The sequence below is a fragment of the Rattus norvegicus genome, chromosome 12, assembly GCF_036323735.1.
Source record: "Rattus norvegicus strain BN/NHsdMcwi chromosome 12, GRCr8, whole genome shotgun sequence".
Classification (NCBI taxonomy): domain Eukaryota; kingdom Metazoa; phylum Chordata; class Mammalia; order Rodentia; family Muridae; genus Rattus; species Rattus norvegicus.
This window is the reverse complement of record NC_086030.1, coordinates 51439798-51457726: the sequence shown is the minus strand read 5'-3', so window position 1 is coordinate 51457726 and position 17929 is coordinate 51439798. Positions and strand designations below refer to the sequence as shown.

At 46.2% G+C, this 17929-nt stretch overlaps 2 protein-coding genes across 9 annotated transcripts in view; both read left to right on the top strand.

Moving 5' to 3' along the window:
- The window catches only part of Chek2 (checkpoint kinase 2), a 32322-nt gene extending 23433 nt beyond the window's left edge, over window positions 1–8889 (top strand). For 4 of the 6 annotated variants that reach the window (XM_006249519.4, XM_006249521.5, XM_006249518.5 and 1 more), the window contains 6 exons: window positions 1029–1115; window positions 1785–1948; window positions 2176–2291; window positions 3226–3311; window positions 7291–7371; window positions 8485–8889. In XM_006249519.4, the coding sequence (XP_006249581.1) occupies window positions 1029–1115; window positions 1785–1948; window positions 2176–2291; window positions 3226–3311; window positions 7291–7371; window positions 8485–8571 (621 nt within the window). In that variant the 3' untranslated portion in view covers window positions 8572–8889. The remainder of the gene's footprint in view (window positions 1–1028; window positions 1116–1784; window positions 1949–2175; window positions 2292–3225; window positions 3312–7290; window positions 7372–8484) is intronic. The other 2 variants (NM_053677.1, XM_063270986.1) reach the window with 2 other exon arrangements.
- Window positions 8890–14265: 5376 nt separating this feature from the next.
- Ttc28 (tetratricopeptide repeat domain 28) overlaps window positions 14266–17929 on the top strand; it is a 440646-nt gene continuing 436982 nt past the window's right edge. For all 3 annotated transcript variants that reach the window (XM_063271797.1, XM_063271796.1, XM_006249584.5), the window contains exon 1: window positions 14266–14574. In XM_063271797.1, coding sequence (XP_063127867.1) covers window positions 14491–14574 — 84 coding nt within the window. In that variant the 5' untranslated portion in view covers window positions 14266–14490. The remainder of the gene's footprint in view (window positions 14575–17929) is intronic.

Below are 17929 nucleotides of genomic sequence, written 5' to 3'. Positions count from 1 at the left end.
AGGGCGTTTTTTTATTCCTGAAGAATTGATATTTTCTCCGGTTTGATTTTTGCATTCTATTTCCAACAAGAGAATTTTTTTTTTTTTCTTTTTTTTCCAGAGCTGGGGACCAAACCTGGGGCCTTGAAGCTTGCTAGGCAAGCGCTCTACCACTGAGCTAAATCCCCAACCCCCCAACAAGAGAATTTTAAAGTACTAAAGCTAGTCTTTGTTCCTAGGAATAGATTAGTAGTTTAGTTATTGGTTATTTTTGATGTTTGGGTTGAGCATAATTCTTTTTTTTTTTTTTTTTGGTTCTTTTTTTCGGAGCTGGGGACTGAACCCAGGGCCTTGTGCTTCCTAGGTAAGCGCTCTACCACTGAGCTAAATCCCCAGCCCCGAGCATAATTCTTGCTAGGCTAGTTCTGTATCTCCAGCTTTCTGCCGTGTTTGTGTGTGTGTGTGTGTGTGTGTGTGTGTGTGAAAGAGAGAGAGAGAGAGACAGAATGAGTGATTATGTGTGTGTGAGTGTGTGTGAGAAAATGTGTGTGAGTGTGTGTGTGAGAGTATGTATATGAGAGTGTGTATGTATGTGTGAAAGTGTATGTGTGAGCGTGTGTATGTGTCAGAGACTATGTGTGTGTAAGAGATTTTATGTGTGTGAAAGTGTGTGTGTGTGTGTGTGTGTGTTAGAGAAAAACCAGGAGAAGTCTGTTCTCCTTCCGTTGTGTGTTTTCTGGGGCTTGAGGTTGTCAGGTTTGGTGGAAAGGGATTGAATAACAAAATTTTGATGGAGTTCCTATGATATGTTATCATTTATTTAAATGCTTATTGAAATAGATACCGTGTCTGTCTGTGAGGGGATTTTTGTTCTCTGGAATTATGAAACACAGGCGTATCATAAGTGCCTACGCCTGCTCCAGCTCTGATTTTGAGGATGCTGGTGCGTCATACAGTTTAATATCGCCCAGGCTAGGAGTTAGTTCTTGGCAACTGTGTCTCCTTACATGTGTGCGTATAAACCAACAGTCCTGCCTGTTTTTGTACAGTACCTTCATGAAAATGGGATCATACATCGGGACCTAAAGCCAGAGAATGTTCTTCTGTCATCTCAGGAAGAGGACTGTCTTATCAAGGTGACAACGCTTGACCCTCTCTGTGGCCACTGCTGTATATTTCTGTTCAAACTGCCTTTTAGTTTCTCACATTAAAAAAAAAAAAAAAGGAATATCAAGGTTGAGAATCTCACTTCCCAATCTTACCATTTTTTGTTGAGATGGCCCAGTATTCCACCCATCTGAGCAGTCACTGAACTCCAGAGCATAGAAGCCACTTCTGTGTTCAGAGGGAGGGAGAGAGTCTAAATGGATCATTGAGGCATGGACCCTGCCTTTTTTCCTTCAGTTTAGAATCTTCTGTAATAGTCACAAGACCAAAAAAACCAAAAACAAACAAACAAACAAAAAACCCGGTGCATTTCTTTCCCCCCTAAGCTCTCCAGAGGTTCCATAGTGTTGAGAAATTTAAGAGTCTTGTGTGCATAAATATTAGTGTCCTAATTAGTGTTTGTGGCAGGGTGATGCAGTTTTTGTAAGGTTATAATGACCATAGGTAAATTGGTTCTCAGGTTCCTAGTCCCAGGAATTTTTTTCTTTTAAGCAAAACTACTTTGCAAAGACATGAAATTTTGCATTTTGGGTTAACAATGGCGGGCGTCTGTGTGACAGATAATATAGTTTCTGTGTGTGTCTCTTGGGACGATGGGTATGATGTTTGGATTTCATTTGTTTTGTTCATAATTTTAGATCACTGATTTTGGACAGTCCAAGATCTTGGGGGAGACCTCCCTGATGAGGACTCTATGTGGTACGCCCACTTATCTGGCTCCTGAGGTCCTTATCTCCAACGGGACTGCTGGGTACAGCCGGGCCGTCGACTGCTGGAGCCTAGGAGTCATTCTTTTCATCTGGTAGGAGGCATTCTCATGGTTTCACAGTCTGGTTGGATGAGGTTGGACGAAACTGTACCTTCGTCCTGGTAGAGAGCTTCTGTTTGACTCAGGTCATTTTTTTTTTTTTTTGGATCGTTGACTTAAGAAAAGCTGATTTTTCTCAGCGCTGAGAAGAAGCCTGTGTATCCAATGCCACTAAGAATGCCACTTGACTTTTTTTCCTTTCTTTCTCTACCAACATTAAGCCTAAGTGGGTATCCACCTTTCTCTGAGCATAAGACCCAAGTGTCACTGAAGGATCAGATCACCAGTGGAAAGTACAACCTTATTCCGGAAGTCTGGACAGATGTCTCAGAGAAGGGTATGGATACGAAAGGGTTACAGGCGTCTGGTTTAACTGACGTGTGGGTGTCCTGTTGGTGGGAGCGTCTCCTCAGACTGCTGGTTTTCTCCCATCTGGTCATTCTGTTGCTTTGCACCACTTGACAGGAAGAGGACATGGTTAAGAACCTGAGCTTCAGAGCCTGAGCGGAAGTCCTAGGTCTGCTACTCGTCAGTTGTGTGCCCTTGGGCAAGTTATTTCATGTTTTCGAGTCTCCGTTTTCTCAATTTGTAAACAAATGATCAATAGCCCTGACGTAAAGGTTTCAAGGCCTGCTACCCATTCAAGAGTGCAAAACGGCTTCTAATAACAAACGTAAATAGAATGTGAAAAGCTCAAGGCCATCGGTTATCTGTATTTTACTGTTCAAACGTACAACCTTGCAACTCCCCAGGAGAAAAGGTGCTTAAGACCAAGTGTCTAATGATGTAACCTAGGTGATTGTATTTAATATCAGGGATTCAAGGGAGAATATTGCTGCAGTATGCAGCATATAAGCCAGCCTCTGGTTGTTGCTCGCTTGTGAGGTAAGGATTTAATTGCTTATAGGGAACCCCTCTCTGGTCTCTTACCATCAAGCAACCGGACTAAGAGTTTCTGGTACATTGTGAGCATCTCAGAACTGGTTAGAAGTTTAGTTTACATTTGGCTGAACTTGAGCAAGAAAAGGAACAGGGAAGGTTCTGGTGTCCGAGCAGGGAGAGATGGGGTGCGTCCTCATTCTTAAGGTCCCAATCTTCTGTATTCGGGGAGGGAGGGTGCTTGGAGGGATCTCTCCGCCAGACCAGCTGGTTTCATGCTGCTCTCTCCTCTGACTGGTGGTCTGCAGTTCTGGAGGAGTTTAATAACACAGGTGGAATGTATTTATTCTTTTTATTATGATTTCCTCAATTCTCTTGCTACTTTACTTCAGCTCTGGACCTTGTCAAGAAACTACTGGTTGTGGATCCAAAGGCCAGGCTTACCACAGAGGAAGCCTTAAGTCATCCTTGGCTTCAGGTGGGTACGAGGCAGTTTCTTTCTGGCTAAACTTCAGGGGAGCCCCACACCGCTTAAATGAGGTTAGGCTGAGGGTCCCACACAGTCTCTGCGTTGTTGGGTTTACTATGTAAGTGTTTTCAATCAGGTGGTAGGTAAAGTGAGCGTACAATTGTCTCTAACCAGTGCACACACATGTGGAAGAGGGAACAGAAGGAAGGGAGGGAGATGGGGGAATGGGAGGAGAGAGGGTGAATGAACATGGGTGTGTGTGTTTTGGGTGTCTCTTTCCATAGGACTCTTGGCTCTACCACTGAGCTAAACCCCCAACCCCAGGTGGCTATGTTTTAAAGGGTCTCATTCTTGGTTTCCAGTGAGCAAGCATGTCCATAGCACAGGCTGTCGCCTGTGTACAAGACGTCTGTGTGCACACATCCCTGTTGCTTTGAGATTTTTGTGCCAAGCTCATTCAAAGCCTGCTGCCAGTGTAAGAGCGTCTATAACGTTGGGAGATTAATCATTGACTTGGAATTAATTAACAAGAGCAGCTTCTCTGGTAGATGCGGAGAACCTTCCATACCTACATTTTTGGTCAGAGTAGCTCAGGTCAAGAACAGCAAATCATTAAAAGAAGGAGTGCAGCTGGACCTGAGGGAATGTCTCCTCACCAGTCCAGCACAAAATCTGACAACCCTGGTTTGATCCCCAGAAGTCACATAGTAGAGTTATCCTCTGATTCCACACACACACCTAAGATAAATGAAAGACTGCAATAAAATATTTTTAAGGAGGGGGAGGGGGAGGGGTAAGGGGATAGATCTATGTGTTTCGGTTATTACCCTGGAAACATGATTCTCCTCCTAGAAGAAATCTGTCAGATGATTTAATGTTTACTAGACCACACAGATCTGAAAGCAGCAAGGGCCTTGGAGACAAGGAGTTTGGAAACAAAGGTGTCTTTGCGTGTGGGGATTTAACTTTGATGAAAAGAGAAGCCCACTCTAAGGCTCTTTTCACATCCCTTAATAGGGCAGCTTCTGGGATCCAAGGGGAGGCAGACACACTGTGTTGGCTTTCTGTGTTAGCTTTGGGGGAAGAAAAGAATGGGCTGGTCAGTCAGGCCTAGCAACAGGGTGTGTGTTTGCCCAAGATGTATGAGTCAGTGTAGCCCATTTTGCTTAGACTTCTTGTCTTAAAAAAAAAAAAAATCCGTTATTCTCAAGTAATTAAATCTGAAGCTCTGCTCTGCTCCAACCCGGAGGGAAGACACTCCTTGTCTACGTTTTGCTTGGAAAAGCATTGTGGGCACTGGGTGAGAAGGGTGAGGGTGCAGGAGGGCTCTCTGAGCGGCTGCTAAGAATGATAAGCTTGGGTTCAGGGAACTGTCTCCTGGTTTGTGGGACTGTGACTCCTTCTCTCCCTTCTCTCTGCCTTGTCCTGAGCTATATCTAGCTGGTGGATGTCCTTCACGAGCCCTCCTCAACTTTGATAAAATAGAAGAATCCTGCCTGCTTGCTTTTGAGGGGCGTTGTAACTCAGTAGTTTTGGATGTAGACTTCTCACGGATTTACAGAAATCTTGCTACTTGGACTCGTGTTGAGATGCGTTTTCATATTCCTGTTGACCTGTTGATGCAGATGGCCACAGGTCTTCTGGCTTGTGAATGGATGCAGATAGCCGCAGGCCATGAATGGCCCCACCAGTGTCCAGAAGAAGGACGCTTGTGCTTATTAGATTTCTGTTAGCTGTGACACACCTCGATAAATCAACTTGGAAAAGGTTTATTTTGTTTACGTTTGTGGGAGAGGCTAGTCCATGCTAGATATGGGAAAGCAAAGGAAGAGGCTCCAGGGATTTGGCTCAGTGGATAAATTACTTTTCCTGCAAATGCGAGGAGCTGAGAGAGATTGTGGGTGCCGACTCCCCTGCAGCTCATAGCCAGTTAGCTTGACTGTGTGTGGTGGTGAGTAGCAAGAGACTCTTTTCTTAAAACGAGATGGAAGTCAGGGATCGACACCCAAGGTTGACCTCTGACTTCCACATGCTACAAACATGCTGGGAAGTCCTGGGAAGACTTGTTTTAATTTTACTTGTGTGCGTGTGCGTGTGCATGTGTGTGTGTGTGTATGTGTGTGCCAAGCTGAGTACACACAAGATTTTTAAAGAAGGAAGAGGAGGAGGTCCAAAATTTCCTTCTTCCCAGTGTCCTTTGCTCTCAAGGTTCCACATCCTCCAGCAACACATCATTAGAGGCCAAGCACTGAGCTCACAGGACTTGCAGTGTTTACCTAATTCATAGAGGCGTTCCATGTTGGTTTTATTCACACATTCATCCCTTTAGAGCACAGTTAACAAGTTTATGTTTGAAACACTGTTAGGCACCATGATCTACAAAGCAAAGCAATACACATGAATGTGTATATGAGCTTGGTGCTGTCCAGACAGGCGCTCTGTGGGCCGCTCAGAGTAACCAGTAAGACAAGGAGGTAGGTGTTGGAAATCTTTCTTCCTGGATGCTCTGGTAGAAGTAGAAAGATATGGAGAGAAAGTACACAGGGTCTTGAGATATCTGTATGCTGCGGACACAATTCTTGTCCTAGTTTGGTTTCTGTGTGACTGTGGTAAACATGGAGTAAGCCCTTTAAAGAGGAGAGAGTTTATTTCATTTTATACTTACACATCAGAGTCCCTCACTGAGGGAAGTCAGGATAGGAGGAAACCAAAGGCCAGATCCTGAAGCAGAAACTGTAGAATGGTACTTACTGGCATGCTTTCCATGACTTGCTTCCTTATATAACCTAGGACCACCAGCCTAGGAATGGCACCACCCACAGTGGGCGTTTTTGTCCTCCTGCCTCAATCATTAATCAAGAAAATGCCCCCAACATATATGCCCATTGGCTAATCTGATGGAGGCTGTTCCTTTCCAAGACGAGCCTTCCTAGCTTGAGTCAAGTTGACATAGTGTAGATGAGGAATGGCTTCAGACAGAAAAATTCACCTCCTCGAGCCTCCTGTGTGCTGTGATTAAAGGTGTGTGCAGTCTTTTTTTTTAAGATTTATCTTTTCTGGTCATAGTCGTGCTTTCTTTAATCCCAGCACTTAGGAAGATGGAGATGCAGGCAAAACTCTGTGATTCAGGACAGCCAGGGTTGTATAGTGAGGCCATGTGTGGGTATGTGTGTGTGTGAGTGCAGTTCCTGAGCAGTCCAGGAGAGGGCCGAGATCCCCTGTTACTGGGATTACAGGTGCTTGATTTGGGTGCTGTAAACCAGATTCGGGTCTTCTGCAAGAGTGGTCCTTACTCTTCCCTCTGAGCATCTCTCTCTAGGCTCTTCCTAGATGTTTTATGTTTCTGAAAACTCAATGCCAGGCTGCCTCTCAGAGCTTTCTGCCTGCTGGTGCTTGAACCCCCTGGGATTTTGCCTCGAGGGAAGTGGGAGCTTTTTTTTTTTTTTTTTTTTTTTTTGTGCATTCGAGAAGATTTCTCCTTGTTTATACCTCCCCTGCTCCACCTCTCCCTCCGATAGCCCAGAATACCTACAGTGTTTGGTCCTGTTTATTGCCATCTCACCCCCGAGATGTGGGCCTGAGGTTTTGTAGGCTATGGCTCTTCTGTCAACTTGCTTCTTACTTGCTGGACTAGCTGTTCGGATGGCCTGCATAATTGACTCGTTTGTGTCAGGGAGGGAGGAATCTGCTTCTGTGAGGACTCAGGGTGGCACAGTGTCTACCTTGTGTTCTGGGCTCCTGATCCCTACAGCACACTGCTGGTTCTGAACCATAGTGGGGTCTGGTTCTCTGGTTAATGAAGAGCTCATGGCCCTTGAGTTTGGTGTAGGGAGTGGCGAGAAAGCAGAGTGAGTGCCCATGTCCCTTCATTAGGAAACTTCAGCAAAAGTATGAGGTTTTCTGTCAGGAAGACAGCCTTGGGCGTTTACCTGTCACTCTGGGAGCTTCCTCATGTGCAGCCCATCTGTGCCCTCTGATTTCTTCACAGGATGAGCACATGAAGAAGAAGTTTCAGGATCTGCTGGTGCAGGAAAAGAACTTGGTGCCCCTCCCTCTGGCTCCTGCCCAGGTATTCTGTTGATGCTACTGAATTGTGGAATTAAGTTGAACTTTCTGTGGAGAGGCAGGTGCTCAACCTTTTTAAAAAAAAGGTTTAATGTCGGGCTTGGTGCCACATACATATAATGTCAGCTCTTAGAAGGCTGAGACAGGGCACTGAGTCTCAACACAGGCAGGAGGATTGGGAGTTGTAGGCCAGCTTGTTTGCATAGTATAGGGCAGTAGGTCATTTTTACCGGCTGGCTGTACTTGGGATTGAACCTGGGGCCTCAGGCTGCTCAGGCAAGCCCTCCAGGTCGAGCCAGTGTTTCTGTTTTGTTTTGGTATGTTCTTGCAACCCTGGAAGATTTAATAACGCAGGATGTGTTGAATGAGTTGGAACATTAGATAAGGCTTGCCGATCTCAAGATCCTCGGCATGGCGAGATGTAAGATCCTGTTAGAGGCACGAATTTAAATCTTTGGAAAATGTAAAACTTGGGCAAATAGTCTGTGATGGTTTCTGTTTTAAGCTTCCATTGTTAGCGTGTAAAAGTTTACTTGATTGTGGCGATTTCCTGATTGCAAGTATAGACGAGTCTGTTTACTCCTGTCCTGTTTTGGTCAGTGATCTTGCTCCTTTTTCCTCACTGTTCTTTCTTGATTTTATGAATAGGAAAACTATAAGTAGCTATAAGTTATTCTTTGGCCTACAGTGGCATTGTACCCTGAGGAACTCATCCCAGGTTGGAGGCATTTTAAATAAAAAGGCCATTTAATAATTCCAGCTGGTGTAGCACAATAGAGTGAGCTCCCTAGCAACCCTAACCCTGTGGGTGCTGGGAGCTGCTGCTGCCCTACATCATGCCTCACCCAGAATTTTGCTAGACAGGGGAAAGATCCGAATTGAACTTGCTTTTGTGTCACTGTAAGGCTTTTTCTTTTAAAGTGGCTGTACATCCATTAGTGGTTGGAAATCACCAGGGAGAGTAGATTAGCATCTTTATTCCAGAGGTGTGTTAGGAGGACTCAGTTGTCATGACAACGTAATTCCCATGAAATGCCCTCAGTTTACGGAACTATGAGGAGCTTAGATAGAAGCTGTGCTTTTCTCTTGAACACCTCTGCTTTTGCTTTATTTCCAGACTTCCGGTCAAAAGCGGCCCCTGGAACTGGAGGCGGAGGACGCGGAGAGCTCGAAGCGCCTGGCCGTGTGTAAGGCTGTGTTGTGAGCGTTGGACATGAAAGAAATGTGCTTCCTTCCACACTGCCATCGTCTTCTCCACACTGCCATCATCTTCTCCACCTTGAAGTCTTTTGTTTTTTTTTTTTTCTTTTTTTTCGGAGCTGGGGACCAAACCCAGGGCCTTGCGCTTGCTAGGCAAGCGCTCTACCACTGAGCCAAATCCCCAACCCCAAGTCTTTTGTTTTTAAAGGCTATATGTTTTTTTTTTTAAATACAGTCTATATTTTAATGATGGGGACAACTGCTTTTCCATCACTGATGCACAATTAAAAATGGCCTCTGGGCTTATGTTTCATGACCTGCACTTCTTTCTTTCTTTCTTTTTTTTTAAGAAGAAATGTTGGCATTGTGTTGAGAGCTGGTTCAGTGATTAAGAACAGTCTTATAGAGAACTGGAGTTCAGTTCCCATCACCCCTGTAACTACATTTCTGGATCCGATACGTTCCCCTGGCCTCTCTGGTCACCTACACACGTGTGTGTATGCAGACACATATAGATATTAAAGAGAATATCCTCAAACAGTATCAGTAGTGGTAGTGGCTTTTCCTCTGGATCCTCAGAGTGCCAGTCCACCTTCTCAGGATGTCACTCTGGTTTTAGGGTCATCTGTCTGAATACAAATTCTAAAGGTCCCTTAGAAGGTCTAAGTCCCACCGGCCGTGGTGATCCATACCTTTTTTTTTTTTTTTTTTGGAGCTGGGGACCGAACCCAGGGCCTTGCCCTTGCTAGGCAAGCGCTCTACCACTGAGCTAAATCCCCAACCCCGGTGATCCATTCCTTTAATCTTAGCTCTCAGGAGGCAGGGGCAGGAGAATGTTTGAGTTGACTTTAAGGCCTGCCTGGTCTTTAAGAGCAAATTTCAGGGGGTACACACACACACACACACACACACACACACACACACACACACACACAGAGTCTCTCTCTCTGTCTCTCTGTCTCTGTCTCTTCTCTCTTTTTCTTTCCCTTTTTCTCTCAAAACTCTCCCTCCCCTTTCCCCCCTCCCAAACACACACACACACACACACACCACGGACTCAGTCCCTTAGAAAGAAAAGAACATGGTGATGTTGGGTGCTTTGTAGTGGCCGGTTGCCAAGCAACCCATGTGAAATTCATATCCTTTAGGTCCAATGAGTTCTCACACTCCTATAATCCATCCCAGACCTTAGGAAGCGGAAATAGTAAGACATGGAGTTTGAGGGCAGCCTGAGCTCTATAGTGAGACTTTCGCTTTAAAAATAGACGAGACAAAGAGATTATGCTCGTCTCTGAACTCTTGGGGCTACATTAAATCCAGATATTAATTCCCCCCAATTTTTAGGCAGGTGATAGAGGGCTTCCTTAAATTAGGTCCTCCAACCATCCTTGTGTTAGGCATGTAGAGAAGTAAGGTAGGAGTTAGAGACATCTCTCTATTGGTTGCTTTGGTTGCTTTGCTGCCGCTGAGAGCTATGTCTGAGTCTGTGATCATGTAGTAGCAGGGGCCTGTTGATTTCTTGGCTCCTATTACCACTATAGACCATGCAAACTTCCCTGGTCTGGGCTGCCTCATGAGACCTCATAGATGTCCAGTGGCTGTGCAGAGCTGGTCCTACCCCTCACTGGCTGCAGCAATCAGGAGTAGGCCTTCCACCTTGCGGGGGCAGCACAGAGCTGACCCTTGTGGTGGTGGGACATAGATGAGCTGACCCCTACTGCCAGGAGGGGGCGTGGGTGCAGGGGAGATGCCCTCCTCCATCCTTCAACACCTGAGACAGACAGGAGAGCTGGCCCTAGGTCAGGAGAGGAGGCAGCACTTTGGAGAGTGAGTGACCTTGCACCTGTTAACAGCCATCCCTGAGGGAATGAGAGTAGGAGAGCTGACCCTGCCCCTCACAGCCAGTGGCAGTATAGGGTGGGGTAGCCAGGAGCAGTGCTGGAGAGCTTTCCTGGTGGTGCAGATATGAGAGAATTGGCAGGCTAACCATCTCAGCTACCACCCAGACCCAGGGCTCGGAGTTGGTTCACTCCAAAATCTAACTCACCTATGAACAATTGAAGCATGTGAAAGGGCTGGTCCTGCAGATCCAAAGCTACAGGATTTTCATGATCTAGGCCAACAACAGGATAACTGAGAGGAGTCCCATGAGAATCCAGAATTGATAGTGTAGCAGAACCAAGAGACCTCAAACCAGACCAGTGACTCAGTGCAATGATTGTTTGCAAGTAAAGATGTGTGGGACATACCATGACACACCACAGTGTCTATAACAAGATGCTTTCCATGGTGTGTGTGCGTGTGCGTGCGTGCGTGTGTGCGCATGTGATGTTTTTCTTTTGTAGGGAAGTTGCAAGGGAAGAGGGTGGATATGAAGGGATGGGGAGATGAGTGGAATCGGGGTACAGGTGCATGATGTGAAACAAACAAACAAAAAAAGTTAAAAAAAAAAACAAAATAGGCAGTGGCTGCTCTTCCAAGAGGACCTGAGTTCAGTTCCCAACAAACATATGGTGGCTCAAAACTAACTTAGCCGCACTGTGGTGGCACATGCCTTTAATCCTAGCACTTGGGAGGCAGCTGCAGGTGGATCTGAGTTTGAGACCAGCCTTGTGTACAGAGCAAGATCCAGTACAGACAGGACTGAGAAACCCTGAATCTATAAACCAAAACCTAAACCAAAACGAACAAACTGTAACTCCATCTTAAGTTGAACTCATCTTAAGTTTGAGGTATTTTCAATAAAAAATGCATTTAATAATTCCAGTAATACACAACAGAGTGTATGGTGTATGAGCTCCCCTGGTAGCTCCATGGTTGGCTGGGAGTTCTAGAGCCTCAACACCCTCTGGCTTCTGTGGGTACTCTGCATGCAAGTGGTACATAGATATGTATATACAAAAACACCCATCCACATAAAATTAGGAGGAGGAGGAGGAAAGAAGGGGAAGAAGAAAGGAGTCAGTATAGGTCTTTCTGACTGTAAATGAATGTATTTTGTCTCTAGTTAATTAAGTCATACTAAGGGATGTTGACTCACACCAACAGAATCATAAGAGACAAAGAATCACATCTAAAAAAATTTTTTTTTCAAGATAGCATTTCTCTGTGTAGCCTTGGCTGTCCTTGAACTCACTCTGTGGATCAGGCTGGCCTGGAACTCAGAGATCCAAACTGCCTCTGGCTCCCAGGTGCTGGGATTAAAGGGGTAAGCTGCCACCTCCTAGTTTAAAATTTTTTGCTTGTTTGTTTGTTTTTGTTTTTTGTTTTTTTTTGGAGCTGAGGACTGAACTGAGCTAAATCCCCAACCCCTTAAAAATTTTTTTTAAGATTTATCTTTATTTTTATGAGTATGCCTGCTTGTGTGTACAGGGAAGAAGGCACTGGGGCTTCTGGAACTGGAGTACAGATAATTGTGAGTTATCTGGGATCTGAACCCACATTCTCAGCAAAAGTAGCAGGCTCTTAAGCCAGGTGTCTTTAGGACTGTTTACGTCTCTAAGAACCCTGAACTGCCAAAAGTAACAAAGGCTTCTTACCTACCTAGGGCTGGCTGTTTTAACAGTCCTTTGATATGTAGAAACCGAAACATTGTTAGTGTCCTGCACCTTACCTCCTAAAAGGTGGAATTTGTTTTGGAAGTTCACAGGAATACCCGTAGTGCAATTCTAATAGCAACTTCTGTTTGTTTGCTTCTGACTCACTGTAACTTTGCTAATTGACGACAGCCCACATTGTAGCTTATTGGCCAAGCTATGTGTTGAGCACTATGCTTTAGAAACTCTTTACCAGGAGAGGACGTCCAAGGGCCAACAGCTGTTCTGTGAATGTCTCTTGGTAGTTTCTCTTGGGAGGCTGAAGTTCAGCTGGCCCAGTGCAGAGGGGCAAATGGGAACTCATTTGGCTTGAATATTTAATGCAATGAAGGTAAGGAAGACAAAGGAGAGGATGCCAAGACTGTGTGGCAGGGTTCTGTAGGAATGTGAAGCTAGGGGAAGGGAAGTCCCTGAGCTGGAGAAGTTTAGGGTAGGGGGGCGTTATGAGAAGAGCCAAGAAGAGCCCAGGTAATTGTTAAACCAAGAGAGCCTAGGGGCCAGGATGCACTTTGATATGCTAATAGGCAACAGGAAGAGCCCTTTGACCCCCCTTTATTTTGGACCGGACACTGGGAATCCGATTTCTTCTGTAGATGGGTACCTCTGTGGAAAGAACTGCATAAGAATCAGACCGAAGACTCAAGGCGTTGGTTCAGGTAGACAAGATCCAAGGCACAGCTATGGTTGAAGGTGAGAGACGCCATCCCAGGACTCTTATGTGATCAGGAATGTTCAGGACCCAGTTATATGATCAGGAATTTTTTTTTTTTTTGTTTTTTGTTTTTTTTTTTGTTTACTAGGTTATGTTTGTGTCACTTGTACCCGGTAAAGATGAGAGGAGCAAACAAGTATAGAAAGATTGCAAGAGTAAACTGGGCAGTGGTGCATGCTATGAGGTAGTTTGAGGCCAGTCTGGTCTACACATCAAGTTCCAGGTCATCCACATCTACAAAGTGGGGGAAAAGTTTCCAAGAGGTTCTTTAGCAGTAGGGGAAATGTTCTCTGTTCTTGTTTTTCTCCTAGCTTTTGTATTTTTAGAGAGGTTTGTGGCAGAGAGATTTGGGAAGAATGGTTGGGTGAACTCTGCCCTGATAATTATACAGAGTTTGAAAACTGACCCCCCCCCCCTTTGACTTTTGAAGGATAGAGCAGGAATTATACCTTCCAGCTGGGAGGGCCGTGCCAGGCATTGTGCACACATTATTGGTTATTACTTTTTAATGTGCTCTGGTGTTTTTTCGTATGTGTTTATGTGTGACGGTGTCTGGTTATCTTGGAACTGGGATTACAGACAGTTGTTGAGTTGCCATGTGGATCCTGGGAATTGAACTCTGGTCCTCTGGGAAAGCAGCTGGTATTCTTAGCTACTGAGCCATCTCTTAGGCCTCTAGGCATGCATTATTGGCCAATGTCAATCACCCCCAAGAAAAAGTCCAGGCCACGCCAGGTTTATTACATGCACAAGCTGAACACTGAAAAAATCAAGGCTCTTTTGACTTCCTGACAAGTTCATGTTTTTTGTTTGTTGTTTTGTTTTTTCGAGACAAGTTTCTCTGTGTGTATTCCTCTGTCTTCCAAGTGCCGGGGTTAAAAGAGTGTACCACCATCTCCCGACATAAACTCATACATAGCTTTTTACAAACTTATTTTAATTTTATGTGCATTGGTGTTTTGTTTGCATACATATCTGTTTGAGGGTGTCAGACTCCCTCGAACTGGAGTTGCAAATAGTTGTTTGCTATCATATGGGTGCTGGGAACTGAACCTTGGTTCTCTGGAAGAGCAACCAGTGCTCTTAACCGCTGAGCCATCTCTCCAGCTCCAAGTTCATAGTTTTTAGGGAGACAAGGCGATGCACCTTTTCCAGGGATCCCTCGGTTCTTAACTGCTTGAAACACAAGATCCGGCCTCCAGAGAGCCACCCACCGAAGACTCAAATCCTTGGATGCAGGAGTTGGGCTTCTGAAGATTCTATCCTAGCTAGACAAGGGAGAGCGCTGACGCGGGCCGTGGAGGCCAGCGTTCGCCGAGTCACCTACACTGGTGCGTCTTTACGCGCCCCGGCTCCGCGTGGTGCCCTCCGGGTGGTCCGCAGTGCGGCGGGCGGCCGCGCAGAGCCCGGAACAGCTAGCGACCCGCTCCGGGAGGGCTCAGGCCGGGAACGCACTTGCGCGGTGCGAGCTGGCTCGGCGCGCGCGTGCGTGCGCGTTGAGGGCGGGGGCGCTCGGCGGCGCGCGGCACGGCAGGAACATGGCGCGCGAGAGCGGTGCGCGCGCCTAGCTGGCGGGACCGTTAGCTCTAGGCAGACGCCGACGGGCCCCGCGGGGATGGAACAGCCGCCTCCTCTGGCGCCCGAGCCGGCCTCGGCGCGGAGCCGCAGGCGGCGGGAGCCCGAGTCTCCGCCGGCGCCGGTGAGTGTGAGCGGGGCGCGGGCCGGGAGACTTTCTTTGTGAAACTCTGTCGGTGCGAGCCGGGCCGGGCCTCGGCGGCCGACGATGTTCTGCAGGCGGAGGCCCCCGCCTCGTCAGGGTTCGAGCCCCGCAGCGAAGCATTAGGCAGACCCTGTGTATCATCAGCCTGCCTGCCTCAGTTTCCACGGCTGTGTGCCTGGAATGCAGTGGACACCTAAGGTCCCGCACCTCCCCTTCCTCGACCCCGCCCCCTCGGAGCGGGACGGGGCTGGGGCGCGGGGCGGGGGTACCCGAGCCCACCGGGGCTGTAGCACGCAGCTGCAGGGAGGCTCGGGGTCACCACCCCAAGTGTGGTTCCTAGGGAGTGGGCTTTTCGTTCCTAGAAGGCAGCAAGGTTGTTGGTATCTCACCACCTACAGGTCCTGGAGAGCTTTAGGTCCACCTGGGCTTCCAAGTGTTTGGGTGTGTCTCTCAGAGTGAGGGATGTTGAGCAAAATGGACTTTTCTTGGCTGGAGTAGTGCAGCCTTTCTCCCTCTACTCTGTGGTGTGTTTTCAAGCCACTAACTAGCTGGAGTATAAGTAATAATCTGGAGCCACACACTGCACCAAGAGACCCATGCAATAAGTGGTTTGCCAAGGCAGAGAAGGAAAATTTGAATTTTTAGCAAGCCTTCAAAGTTGTGACTGGGGGAAGTTTGGAGAGCTGTAAATCATCCCATAAGCAGACAACTTCCCCCTCCTGGTGTCTAGTGTAGTAGATGTTCGATATATGTTTGTAGGACTGAATGACCCTGGGGTTCACTTGTGGTGTCTTTTGAGATAAAATATCTTTGTATGATTTTTCTCAGCACCCTGGTTAACTTTTGTCACTATTTATAATGTGACATTCCCAGTGCGTTTTAGTGAAAAAAACAAGGCATGTGTTGATTAGTATAAAGGATCAGCTCTGTATATCCTGGCGCGATTAAAATTAATTCTGAGGGTCAGGGAGGGAGATGTCTCAGTGTGTAAAGGTGTCTGCCGCCATGCTTGGGGACCTGAGTTGGATTCCTGGGACTCACACAGTAGGGTAGAATGGACTCTGGCAAGTTGTCCTTTGACCTTCCCCCAGGTGCACAACACAAAGACACACACACACACACACACACACACACACACACACACACACACACAGAGTGAGAGAGAGAGAAGCGCTTGCACCTGCTAGAGAGCAATAACATAAAATTATATCTGAATTTTAAAAATGTACTTTTTCCTTATCTTCATTTGAGAACATTAGTCTTCCAGGATTTTGTTTTGTTAAAAAACTTTAAAAACATTTTTATTTAAATGAGTATTTGTTTACATAGATGTATATAGCAGAGGTGGAAAGGACTATGGCGCCCATCTGGAGTTACATCTGGTTATGAGCCACGAAGTGGGTGCTGAGAGCTGAACCCTGGCCCTCTGCAAGAGCAGCTAGTTCTGCGAACCACTGAGTCATCTCTTCCTCAATCTTGACGTTTCCATCTCGCAAATCTGGATTATTATTTATTCAGGGAAGTTGGCAGTTGCTCTTTTGTATTCTTCTTCCTCCTCTTCCTCCTCTTCTTCCTCTTCCTCCTTCCTCCTCTTCCTCCCCTTCCTCCTCTTCCTCCTCTTCTTCCTCTTCCTCCTCTTCATCCTCTTCCTCCCTTCCTCCTCTTCTTCCTCCTCCTCCTCTTCCTCCCCTCTTCTTCTTCTTCCTCCTCCTCCTCTTTTTTTTCTTCACCAATACAACAATTGTTTGATAATGGATTTTCTCCCTTCATGTCTTTGAATTTCATTTAATTGATTTTGCTTCAATAGGGTCTTTCAGTAAATAGAGAATTCAAGCATAAGAAAGGACCCTTAGAGGTGAGATTGAGTCTGGAGGAAAAAAATGGATAAGTAAAGGGGTGCAATCTCTGGATGTGTTGTTTTATAAATTTTCTTAAAAAAATTGTCTTTAGGGGTTGGGGAATGGCTCAGTGGGTAAAGTGTTTTCTATTTAGGCAGAGGGGCTTGAGCTCCATCCGTGGCTCCCACCAGAGGCTGGACAGGTGGCATAGACCTGTAACCCTAGAACTGGGAATTGGGAGGTGGTGGAGGTAGGTGGATCCCTGGTTCTCACTGGCCAGCTAGCCCATCCAAACCAGTGGCCTTTGGGTTCAGTGAGTAATCTCTTAAAAAATATGAGGAAGCCTGGCACGGTGGGATACACCTTTAATCTCAGCATTCGGGAGGTAGAGGCAGGCAGGTCTTCATGAGTTTAATTAAGGCTAACATGGTCTACATAGAGAGTTCCAGAATAGCCATGTCTCAGAAACAACCAACCAACTAACCAACCACCAACCAACTAACCAACCAACCACCAACTAACTATTCATCAACTAACCAACCAACTAACCAACCAACCAACCACCAACCAACCAACCACCAACCAACCACCAAGCAACTAACCAACCACCAAGCAACTAACCAACCACCAAGCAACCAACCACCAAGCAACTAACCAACCACCAACCAACTAACCAACCAACCACCAATAAGCACCACCACCAAAACCAAAACCAAACCAAAATGAAACCAAATCCTCAAACCGAAAACCAACCAACCATTAAAAAAAACCATAAAAAATAAGATAAAAAAGCTTTATTGCTTGTGAGTATGGTGGCACATACCTTTAATCCCTATACCTGGGATTCAGGGGTAGGAGGTTCTGTGCAGGTTTGAGGACAGCCTGGCCTACATATGGAGACTGGTCTTTAAAACAGTAACAACAAAACAAACAGAAAAGCTTTATTCCCGGGGCTGGGGATTTAGCTCAGTGGTAGAGCGCTTGCCTAGGAAGCGCAAGGCCCTGGGTTCGGTCCCCAGCTCCGAAAAAAAAGAACCCCCCCCCAAAAAAAAAAAAAGCTTTATTCCCAACCCGAACATCTACAGCACAAGTCCGGCACCCGGGGCTCAGGGAACATTGTGGAAGGGACATAAGGATTGTAAGAGCCCACGGAAAGAGGTGTTAGTTGTGAGGCTGTGTACCAATATGGCTGTGGAAACATGACCTGAAAACGTATGACACAGATGGTCATACGGAAGAGGAAAAGCTCAGAAGCCTCAATCCTAGACAGAAAACTAGAGGAAGGGCAAGGCATGCTGGGAGCCAGGGAAGGAGTCTTCATATAGCTGTGTGCATGTGTGTGAATTTGTATGTAGTCTTCATATATGTATATATTACATTTTACACGCACACATATATATTACATTACACTCATATTAACACACATATATTACACACATATATATTACATCACACACACACACACACACACACACACACACACACACACGCATGAA